The 12,880-nt window shown below is 34.4% G+C and overlaps 1 protein-coding gene across 1 annotated transcript in view; it reads right to left on the bottom strand.

The window, feature by feature from the left end:
• The window catches only part of PGR (progesterone receptor), a 66,039-nt gene that overhangs the window by 24,841 nt on the left and 28,318 nt on the right, over nucleotides 1-12,880 (bottom strand). The window contains exon 4 of the mRNA XM_036324606.1: nucleotides 3,056-3,361. Coding sequence (XP_036180499.1) covers nucleotides 3,056-3,361 — 306 coding nt within the window. The remainder of the gene's footprint in view (nucleotides 1-3,055; nucleotides 3,362-12,880) is intronic.

Genomic DNA, 12,880 nt, shown 5'->3' with positions numbered 1-12,880 from the left:
CACGGATTTCGTGCACTGGGCCTCTGGTATTGTAATAACTATGTATGGTGTCAGATGGGTACTGGATATATTGTGGTGGTCAGTTCATAAGGTATATAACTGCCTGATCATTATGTTGTACACTGGAATTAATATAATGCTATATGCCAACTACCATTAAAAAATAAAAGAGAAAAATGTGAGTGACTGGATAAAATAAGTTTCTCGTACGTGCCAAACTGATAACCAGAGGCTAGGGTGTGCTCTATCAAAATATATTCACAACAGGAGCACAGGCTTCTGCCTTCTCTTTCTCACACCACTGTTCGATTGTCAGGTCTTGCACACAGCAGGTACACAATAAGCACTTACTGAGTGAATCCAATAAATACAACCTATACTCTCGTTAAAATCAACTGAAAAGTTTTGAGTAGCTAATGATATCATATTACTTTACATACCTATGTCTATCCAAGTCCTTTCACTCTGTTTTATGAACCGTTTTCATCATTCACTATTTGAGTTACTTCCAGAATGCAGGCTATGCAAATGTTAAAGATCATGTGGCACACAATACTTTGATAATCTTAATGCTTTCCTTACTGTACAGTTAATGAAAACAGTCATAGTACATGTAATGTGGGTGGTGCCATCATTCCTACCTACTTTCACATTTTGCAGCATTAAAAATGTTGCCACCAAATTCAATGTAAAAATTTCCCTCACTCTTATTGAGGGTGGGCAGAGGTTAAAAATCTTGGGCAGATAATAGGGTTTCAACTTAAAAAACTCAGCTTATATCCAAGTTGAATAAAAATATCTTTTAAATTATAGTGGTTATTTTCTTACTTTGCTGATAGCAGAATCTTTTTAAACAATAAAGAACTTCCAAAATACAAATAAAAGAAATATGAGCTATATTAACAAAAATAAGGAAATCACATTTTCTAAATAACAGAAAAACTGATAAAAGTTAAACATGCATTTAAACACTCATTTTTAAACAGAAAAAGTTAATTCTATTGTAATATTTTTATTTAATAAAGATCTTTCAAATTTGATAACTACTTTCCTGTAAGTTTTAAACATTTAGAATATTTCTAATAATAAAAAAAATTACATGTCCAAGGCCTTTCAGCAAGACTGAAACTAATAAAAACACGGGCATTTTGATTTTTCTATAAAATTACTTTATCTCCATTAGAAGTAAATTTTATTAACTTTTCTCAACATATATAATTTTAAAAGATATTCAACAACCGGGTCTGTTTTTCTCTAAGTTTCATGTAACCTTCAATTTTCAATAACAATTCATTTTTGCATTTCAACCTTTTCAGGTAGACCAGTGACAGAAATACTAGGTATATTAATAGAGTGCCGGGGAGCGCAATCGTGCTCCTCCTGTCTCTCGCCAAAAGTGCCGGAAGCGCTATCAAAGCTTTGAAATGGCGTCCAGTTCTAAGTCTCCTTTTATTAGTGATGATAATATTGCTAAATATGTCAATGTAGTAAAGGTTTCCTTAAGTTTTTGAATATGTAACTTCATTTACTTGCGATTCATAATTTTTTTCCTAGACTGCTGTAAAATCAGCAAAAATGCTTTGGCAATTTTAGCATAGTTCCTAGGATATTGGTTGGCACTCAAAGGGTTAAGGCAGATTGGGAAGAAAAAATATTTTTAAAAGGTTATTGAATTTACTTGGAGACTAAAATAACATAATATGTTTAATTCTTGATCAGGTATCAGAAAAATAAATTAGTCTAAAGGAGTAAAAGGATGTTATTGGTGTAAAGAGAATGTAATTTAAAAATAGTTCTATTTCTAAGTACGGGATTAACACCTCCACAAAGCAATTGCTACCCACATATTCTCTTGGCTCTGCAGTCTAAGATTTAGCCAAGGGAGAACTGTGTCCTTGTAATTCTTTCAACCTCTTAGCTCCTGTAAAGTGGTGCTGAGGGAGCAAAAATAGCTTACATAACTGAAATCCTTTCATGATGATATGATTTAAATTCAAATAGTCACCTCCTTGGTTTGGTATAAATCAGAGAAAATAAGTGACTGCAGATTCATTTCTCTCTGTGAAAATTATTTATTTATGTTTAGGACTTTTGTTTCTCCGTTGCCTGTAGATACCGTGCTGTGCTCTGAATAGTATTTTGATGTGTTATATAATAGATTGATCTAGTTTTATTTTCAACCAACTGAGATTGATCAAAATAGGGTTTAGAATGAACTAGACATGTTTAAGAAGATGGTCAATGTGTCTTTCTTCTACTATCATGTCTATGTTGAACATAAATGTATGCTGCTTTTTAACTGTTTGATATATATAATTATTGACTCATTAATAAGAATCAGACTGCTAGCTACATATTTTGTTTCTCCATAGCACATAGTAGAGTACTAGACAAATAGAACATAATCTAGGATCCTAATTACTTTGAGCTGCTGAAATACATATTATAACCTGCTTTTTACATTATAGGTAATTTACTGCACGGACTTTTATTTAACAACTAGTAGCCCTGTGCATGAATCTGTGCGCCAGTAGCTTGCTGCTGCCCTCCTGTAGCTCTCTGCCCGCGGCCCCCGCCCCCCCCCCCGCCTCCGCCCTCATAGCTTGCTGCCCTGCCCCCTCCTGTAGTTCTCCCCCACCCGCTTGTAGCTAGCTGTCCCACTCTCCTGCTGATCTGTGATCTAGTCGTTATGCGGTTGGTCGTTATGTAACAACCATTTGCATATTACATCTTTATTATATAGGATTGACTAGTACAGTGATGGCGAACCTATGACATGTGTGTCAGAGGTGACAGGCGAACTCATTTTTTTGGTTGATTTTTCTTTGTTAAATGGCATTTAAATATATAAAATAAATATCAAAAATATAAGTCTTTGTTTTACTATGGTTGCAAATATAAAAAAAAATTTCTATATGTGACACGGCACCAGAGTTAAGTTAGGGTTTTTCAAAATGCTGACACACCGAGCTCAAAAGGTTCGCCATCAACTGGACTAGTACAACAAACATAGTAACATTTTTGTTACTTGCTCCTATTTGCAAATGATTTTTACCTGGCAGTGCTTTAGACCACTTGACTACTGAAAGAAGTTGTCTCTCGGCTAGTTGATTGAGACTCGTCAGCAAAGCACTGGAGGTATCAGGTTTGGAGTTGTCATGTCCTGCATAGACCACGTCTGGCTCAATGTTCATTAGCAGGTTGATTAGCGAGGGGACCAGCTGTAAGTCTTGACTTGGCGAAAAACTGATTCTCTGGCTTAGGGCTTGGCTTTCATTTGGAATGCCCACCGTCTGCGGGAGCGCGACAGCATCTAGTGCCCTCATCACTCTGACTTTATTGAACTTCTTAAACTTTCGACCTACAGAGGAGAAAAAAAAGTTAATGTAAGTAACATATCAATTGAATCTTCCAGCAGAGTATTATTTTTCTTAAGTCTTAGAATCGTAGGTTTTAGCACCACTCTAATAAAATAAAATTGAATAAGTAAAACTGGTACTTATTCAGACTGAGATTAAAGAATCAGTGATGCCAGCATTAATTGGGTTAGTGCGGTATCCAGGAGGGAGTTATGGAGTTTTGCAGTCAGTAACATATATGAAAAGACAAATGGGTTTTAGCAGAGACTAAACTCAATATTGGTCAATATTCTCACAGGACTGCCTCCCAAAAGCTAATGCTACAGACTAATTGAAACAGTCTTTCATAGATGTTGAATATTCTTTTGGGTTTTATTCTTTTAAAAATATGCATACAAAGCCTGGCCTGTGGTGCTCAGTGGTTAGAGTGTAGTGGATTCGATTCCAGTTAAGGGCACGTACTAGGATTGTGAGTTCATTTCCTGGCCCTGGAGCATGTGTGGGAGGCAACCAATTGATGTGTCTCTCTAACATCTATATTTCTCTCTCTCTCTGTCTCTCCCTCTTCCTCCCTCCCTTCCACTCTCTCTAAAACATCAATGGAAGAAATATTCTTGGGTGAGGATTAACAATAACAAAAAATATGCATATACATATGCAAACCTCACAAAATCTTGTGTACAATCTTAAGTGGGTTTATAGATTCCTCTAAATGCCTTGAAGCCAATATAGAGATTATTGTGATATCTAAGAACCCCAAATTAATCATCTCTTTTCTAAATTAGGGAAGAGAAAGTCTCAGCCCCATGCTGATCAGGCCACATACATATTTCTAGACAATTTTTGGAAATTCTACTTTGATGAATTATGATGTGTTAGGAAGAAAAAAAGATCCGATGGTGAGATGAGTAGAAAATTTGTATCATGAAAAGTGGTTGAAGGGGACCAGGATGTTCAGCTAGGCTGATGCTAGTCCACAGATGCCTTGAGGTGAAATGAATTAGAGAAAGTCCTGGTGATCAGAGGACAGACTGGATTTCAACCCTCACCTGCTCTATGCCAGGTATAGGCTGCTTAACCGTATGAAGTAGCTGTGCTTGTTATCCAGGAAAAAAAGGATAAGAGAGGCTTGCTGACTGTTTGCAACGATCTAAACAGAAGTTGCAATATGATGGCACTAATGCCTGATCTGGCCGATACGTATATTTTGCTTGGCTCATACAATGTTTTTCAAAGTTATGAAAACATCTCTGAATTGGTTCGATGGCAGTAATCTGTTAGTGCTGAATTGCAGCTGCTGCTTTTGAATGGCACATGCACACTCCAATAAGCCTTAGTTCCTACCACAAACTGGTAGTAAGTAGGCCATTGGTCAGTTTTCTTCAGTCTTGCTACTCTACTCAATGATGTTACCTGCCTAGTCTCTCTAAGCATCTATTTGCCTTTGTGATTTCTGAGCTCAGGAGGCTCCATAAAGAAAAGGATAACGCTTGCTGTAAAGTTCCCAAGGATTTGAGCCAGAAATCAAGGAAGATACAACTAAATGGAATCATAACCGTAGGTGGCAGGAGAACAGATGCCAGTGTCAATAAATGAAAACGATTCAGACGGTTCACAGAGATCAGATGGGCTCCCTGGGGAAGGAATGAATCACTGGAGGGAAGGGAAGTAACATTTGGAGAGTATGGGAATTTTAAGAGAAATAAAAAGCTGTTAGATCAAGGCAAATAAAAAGTTTAAATAACTATTTTTACTTTGTCCAGGTCCTCTACTATAAACGATTAATTATATCTAATAAATGTCTAGACAAAATTAGAAAAATACACAATTAAAGTTATATTCATGGAGTATTTATTATACGCTGGGAATTTTTTATTTATATCATTGTGCCTCAACAGTGTTGAAACAGTGTTATTAACTCTATTTGTAGATTGAGAAAATGAAGAGGAAGGAAGGTGGCAGGCCCAGTGTTAGATTACAGAGCTGGGAGTTTCAGGAACAGGCTGCACGCTCATTTGGTGGGACTCCGGAAAAGGCCTATAGGCAAGAGCACAACAGCTGAACTAAACGTTTTTTAATGTTCTTCCAATCTTAAAGTACTATGATACACCAATTAAACAAAATGTAGCATTAAACACAGATGACCATAACAAAGATACAGAAAGAGCATTTGATAAAATCCAAAATTCATTTAGAATAAAAAAAAAAATTCTGCGAAATGGGGATACAGGAAACCAAGCTCAACTTAATGAATGCCAAAATATGACAAACCCATATTTGAGCTAACGTCATACTCAATGGTGAAAAGATGAAAGGTTTTTCTTTAAGATCAGGATCAAGACAACAATGTCCACTTTCACTACTTTTATTCAGCATAGCATTGGAAGCCTTAGGCGCAGCAATCAGACAAGAAATAAAAGGCATCCAAATTAGGAATGAAGAAGTAAAACTGTCATCATTTGCAGATGACATGATTCTACATATAGAGAGCCCTAAAGATTCTATGGAAAACACTATTAAAACTAATAAATAAATTCAGTAAGTAGCCGAATACAAGATTAATATTCATAAATTGGTTGCATTTTTATACACTAATAAAAAATTATCAGAAAGAGAAATTAAGGAAATAATCCCATTTACAGTTGCATCAAAAAGAATAAAAAATCTAGGAATAAATTTAAATTTACTCAGCAAACTATAAGACATAGAAGGAAGAAATCAAGGAAGATACAACTAAATGGAATTATAACCATGCTCACAAACAGGAATAATTAACATTATTTAAATGTCATACTACCAAAGCAACCTATAAATTCAATGCAATTCCTATCAAAATACCAAAGGCATTTTTCACAGAACTAGAATAAATCCTAAAATTTATATGGAACCACAAAAGACCCTGATAGCCAAAGCAATCTTGACAAAAAAGAATAAAGTTGGAGATATCATGCTACCTGATATCAAACTATACTACAGGGCTATGATAATCAAAAGAGCATAATACTGACATAAAAACAAACACATAGATCAATGGAACAGAATAGAGAGCTCAGAAATAAACCCAGACCTCTATAGTCAATCAATCTGTGACAAAGGCTAGTATCTTCAATAAATGGTGTTGGAAAAACTAGCTATAAATCTTAGTAATATCTTTTTATTTTATTTTTTCCATCACCATTTATCCCCTCTATGACCACTTCCACCTCCACCCACCTAATCCCCCGCCCCCCAAATCATCACCCTATTGGCCATGACTTTTCTCTCTTTTTGCTTTCTTTTTTGCTCAACCCCTCAACGCTCCCCCACCCCCCACAAGAGCTGTCTGTAATATCTTTTTGGATATGTTTCTTCAGACAAAGGAAACAAAATAAATAATAAACAAATGAGTCTACATTAAACAAAAAAAGTTTTTACACAATGAAGGAAATCAACAACAAAACAAAAAGACAACCTACTAATGGGAGAAAATATTTGGCAATGCTATATCTGATTGGGGTTAATATCCAAAATATATAAAGAACTCATACAATTTAACAGCAAAAAAAAACCCAAATAAACAACCTGATTTAAAAAACGATATGGGCAAAGGACCTGAACAGACATTTGTCCAAAGAGGATATACAGGTGACCCACAGACATATAAAAGATGCTGCTGATCGATGTTTCTCTCTCATTGATGTTTCTAATTCTCTATCTCTCTCGCTTCCTCTCTGTAAAAAAAACAATAAAATATATTTTAAAAAAACACAAAGAAAAAAATTAAAATCTCGGATTTCTCTCCAGTTGGATTATATGCCTAAAGACAATGCTGTTGCATATGGATTTGTGGGAAAGGGGCCCATGCTGCACATTTTCCACATTTTAACAGAATTTTAATGAATATTTGGGAGGTCAAGAGACATAGTATACACAGTAAAAATCTTACTCTCATCACCTTTTTCACCTTACTTCTCCTATCTCCCATCCTAAGCAACACAAATTCTCCTTTTTGCCTTTGGTGGTCAAATTAACAACTTCAGCATGTTCTTGGGGTCATAGCTTTTATCCCAAACAGCTTACCAAAGCACTTCTAGAAATAAAAACAAATAGGACATTCTCCTCTAAGAGAAACAAAACATCAATTGAGTCATAGTTTCAATTATTTGGAAAATTTTTCTACTATGTGGAAATACACACATTTTCTTTCATATTATGTTCCCATGGGAAACATTGTTTGGAAATATAAATATATACAATAACAATATTCAACAACTAATATGTTAGTTGATTTAATTTAACATAGTAAATGATTCTTTAAATTAATTGCAATTCTAAGATATACGCATTTACTTTGCACTGGTTCCTACAAATAATGAAAAAATTTTAGAAGATACAAGAATATGCTTTGCTTTAAAGTTAAACCTTTATTGTGCCAGTGATACTGTTTGCATAAATGATGGCAAGACATAAAAGGTATTTTAAGACACCACTTACTAAACCACAGTGCCAAGCACTGTGCTATATACTTTAGATGTATTATTCCTTTTAAACTCATAATAGCTTTTGCTATATGGCCTTAATAGAAAAGGAAGTAGAGATGTGTAAAGGTTAAGATGTGTGTGTGAAGTCCTATGGCTATTAGTGGGAAAGTTGAAATCAAAACCCATTTGTTCTGACTTTATACCCTTACTGGTTATTATAATGCTATACCATCTCTGAAAGAGATGCTTTAATCTTTTTCTAATGTATTTATAACATTTAAATTAAAAAGAAACACATCACGCTTTTGTTGATTTTAAACAGAGAGGGAAGGAGAGGGAGAGGGAGAGAGAGAAACATCAATGTGAGAGAGAAGCATTGATCAGTTGCTTCCCATGTGTGCCCCAACCAGGGATTGAACCTGCAACCTGGACTTGTGCCCTGTCTGGGAATTGAACCGACAACCCTTCAGTTCCCTGGACAACAACCAACTGAGCCACACTGGCCAGGGCAACATTTAAATTTTTAAAGTGGAGTTAATGTACTTGATTAAAATTGACCAAAAAATGTTTATAAACTTCTCCTACAGGCAATGCACAAGATTAGGTAATTTATAAATCCCCTTCTCCAGAACACCTAAAAATTATGGGTAAAGCATAAGCAACATCCTTTTAAATACATATTTAAGCTCCTCAAAAGGTCATCAAAATACCTAGGAATCCAAAATGAAGAACAATTCTAACCCCTGACAAAGGGACATGAGAAGGTATCATGTCTATTTTATCTTTGACTCAATATGGAAAAAAGTCTTCTCTGATTATTCTTAAGTATAGGCCTCCATCATCCAGATGTATAGTTTGAAATTATTCTACCAGCAAGGTATGGGAAACCTAAATTTAAAGTAAATATGAGAAATGGTTCTTCACTGATGAAATCCCTAAGGTGCCCGGAAAAATAAAATAAAAATTATCTTTGGAGAGAAACTCTCAATTAAGACCAGTCAGGTTTCAAAAAAAATATTAAACTTTGCCAAACATAAGTTTAACATCCAAAATTATAAAGGACACAATGAGTGAGAAGTAGCAGAAACAATAAACAGTGTGCTGGATTTGTTCATACTGACTTGTAAAAAGTTATTAAGTATTCAGAATTTTATATATATTTTTTTCCAGAAATTTTTAAAACCAGTTGTTAAACCATTGGTAACCTGAAATTTATATAAGAGAATATTTACACCACAATCATTGGGAAACCCTATAAATAAACAATGCTCTTTTTTAAAATTTTATTTTATACCTACCACAACACCACAATGCCACACCTAGATCCTTAATTATGGGATTTTGGAATTACTGGATACAAATATTTGTAATAAGTATGTTTATAATTATTAAAGATGTATGATAAAAAATAAAAATAAGAAAGGGAATGGCTAATAAAAAGTAATAGACAAATTTATAAAAGAACCAAGTAGGATATCTTTTAAAAATACCATCACTAGAGTGAACTGGAAGAAAGAACAGACTAAATTACACAGACAGGTAATATGGGTAATATTAAACAGGACAAAGAGATACGGAAGATAAATGGGCTAACCTAATACTGTCTCATAAATCTTCTGGAGGCAGAAAGAGGCAATGAAGGGAAACAATATTTGAAGACTACTGGGATGGTTTTGATCCTCCTGGTATCTATGAAAAATACAATCTCTGATTTAGAAAATCATGATTTCCAAGTAGAATAAAACTAAATTTATAACCGGTTACATTTAGTAAAATTGGAGAACTAAGTCTAAAAACATTTTACACAAATATAAGGAAAATATTACCTTAAAAAAAAAAAAACAACTATTAGATCTACAGGAGAGTTCTTAAAAAAAAAAAAAAAAAAAAAAAAGATACAAGCCAGAAGATAGATATGGAGAAAAAAAGTCAATCTGAAATTTTATGATCAGCAAAATCATGATTAAAAAATTAGGTTGAAATAAAGGTATTTTCAGTGAAAAAAAAAAAGAGTTTATTATTAAAAATATATCCACAGAAGGAACTTATAAAACAATTTATTTTAAAAATAAGGAAATGAAATAAAGGGTTGAGATGAAAAAAACTGAGCAAACAAATAGGTGAACACGTAGATAAAGCTATTACACTGAATGAAATAATAATGATTACTAATCAGAATAAGTGTTCTGAAATGAGTGCTGTTTACTTTGCCATGGCCTCTCTGCTGTTTATTTTTACTTCTGGAAAAATGTGTTTATGTTGGGTGACATAAGGTGTTGATGTGACCTGTTGTGTAGAGGCAAAGGGAAAATATTATGCTGGATATTAAAATGTAAGTTTTATAGCAGCCAGAAGGCTTTCTGGGAATCAGATGAGGAAATAGAGGGTAGAGATCAGCAGGTAATTAAGGAATGGGGCAAATCCTTTGACATGAGGTTCATAATAAGAATCACTGCAGATGGGGTAGATTTACAGGCAATTATCCCAACATTAGCTGTCAGAAATTATGTCCAGTTACATGTTATTACTTTGAATTAGCAAAAGAAAGATGTTGCTGGGATTAGTCCATTGGGACCATGCTCTGACAAACCCTATAGCAGTAGCTTTAAGCAACAAAGTAAGAATGAATATTCTAAAGAATAGCCCTATTCCAGTTGTGTGGAATGGCATTTAGGGCGGACAATCAGACAGTGACCAGAAGACATTATTTGTCTGGCTGGAGGCTTCAATGCAGGACCTGGGGAGCAGTGTGAGGGGTACTGTCTCTGGGGGGTGCTGATTCAAAGGGATTGGGTAGAAAAGGAGATGCTCATGAGAGGACAGTGAGAAATCTAAAGAGGTAGGTGGCAGGCAATACTCACAGCAATTCCTGCATTAAAGAGAGAGCAGATAATTCAGTTTTTGTAGTAATTAAAGGCAGAAACTAACCTTGTACTCCCCAAAAAAGGTACTGTTGAGTGTCCCAAATCAAGAGTTTTTGAATCCTTCAGAAAAGGAATTGAGGCTTTATTGGCTTCAAGTATAAGAGGAGAAAAAATACACAAAACTTTACTATATACTAGTAACCTTACTTTGTAGCCCAAAAAGTTACTCTCTTTGCTAAGAGAATTGGGGGTGAATCTAGATGTAGGAGGGGGAAGGAGGGAAACTGGATTTCTAACATAACCTTTTACAATTGGAGGATAATGCTCTCTACCAAAATAAAATAAAATAAACAAACCTATAAAAATAGTCTCCAGCTTTTTTAAAAAAATGTCAGCAAACATAACTATGCACTTAATCATTCCTTTATGTAGAAATCTACTTATTTTTGAAAGAGCTAGTTACCTTTATGATAGTTTAGCATTTCTACCACAAATGCAAAACATAGAGCTGTATTCATTTAAAAAAAAAAAGTGAGTCATTACATAAAAAATGTTTTTAAAGGAAAGAAGTTAGAAGTGGGGCATTTAATTAGAAGATATATTGCCATCTTCCAGGGTGTAACTATCTTTCCTGCTCAAGTATTATACAGCCATAAACAAAATGCAAAAGTTCACTCTGACCTGGTGAAGGTAAGGGAAGTGATTCATTAAAAACAAGAATCATATGCAACTAAGAGGCCAAATAACTCAGACATAATTCTTACAATAAGAACGTAGCTGTTGAAGCCCATGAAGAGCAAACTGCAAAATCTACATTGTGACATCAAAAAACATTGATATTTTGACCTCTGATATTCTACCATAGTGTTTTATTATATCTTTAAAATTATTTTTAGTGTTTTCTCCTCTTTCATCTTTTGCTATTCAAATGATTTCTATATCAGAAATGAGAAATCTCAAGGAGGAGTGATAAACAGGAAGGGAGGAAAAGGGAGGGATGGGGGGAGGGAATAGGACCTGGGCTCCATTTTCAGTAGTAAGCAATTATTATTTCAGAGAAATTCTCCTAATTATGGAAGAGTCCAACCATGAGAAACCCTGATTATCATTTCCAGAAAGGCTTTCATTCTCAGTAGACCACAAATCTACCCCCACACACCCCACTCCAGAAATTTAGTACAGGACTAACAATTAGAATCTAATCCTATGAACTGACTACCTTCTTCCTGGTTTACCAGAACTGGACTAGTCTTTTGCCACTGACTCTCCCAGGCAGAACAATAGCAGGACCGTGGCATATCAGAGTGTTTTGCCAGCTTCTCTGTAATAAACCTCTGTGAAAATCTACTTATGAAATAAATGCCCCATATTTATATTTCTCAGTCTGTGATGCTGATCACAAGATAAAACTAGAATTGAATCCATGTCTCTTTCATATAAGCCTGAAATAGAGTAAGGGCTTTTATTTTTTTTTTATTGCAGACTTATCCCTCAAAAGATACTGCATTATATACTAGTCCTTATGAGCCATCTATATTTCGAATGCCCTAAATTATTTTCAGTGACCATATGTTGTTTGGAGAAGACAAGTTTACCTGAAATAACTTCTATCAGTGGTAGTTTGTAAAGTTTGTACAGATTATCTGATGGGGAAAAAAAAGAGGCGAAGAAATTTGTTATATATCTAATCCTAGGGGTAAGAACTCGAGTTTTTATGTGTTAGATGCCATTGTGAATAATCCTTTTAAGCATTACTTTAAAAGAATAACTCAGAGAGTCTAGAAAAGACAATTTTGAAGAAATATAACTTAGGGAGAATTATAACCAGCTTTTAAGATGAATAAATTTATATTATTTCAGATAGTGTGGTAGTGTTGCAGGGGTATAAAATGGAGGAGAAGATTACAACAACTTCACTACACAACTCATATTCTGTAGCCCAAAAAGTTATAGAGAATAGAGAAACCATGAAGGGAAGCAAACATATATGGAAATTTGACATGTAACAGAGGTGGCACTACAAATTCCAATGGAATTTGTAATTAATGTATTGTTAGAAAAATATTACAATACTATTCATATGTTTAGTAAGAAAATAAGAAATTAAGCATCACAACATGTAATATAATTTGATAGTAGTGATTATGTCTCATTTACTTGTAAACAGACTTATGTTGGGGATAGAGATTAAACATTT

The sequence above is a fragment of the Myotis myotis genome, unplaced genomic scaffold (assembly GCF_014108235.1).
Source record: "Myotis myotis isolate mMyoMyo1 unplaced genomic scaffold, mMyoMyo1.p scaffold_m19_p_10, whole genome shotgun sequence".
Lineage (NCBI taxonomy): Eukaryota > Metazoa > Chordata > Mammalia > Chiroptera > Vespertilionidae > Myotis > Myotis myotis.
Note: the sequence above shows the minus strand (reverse complement) of the source record. Positions and strands in the feature narration are given on the sequence as shown.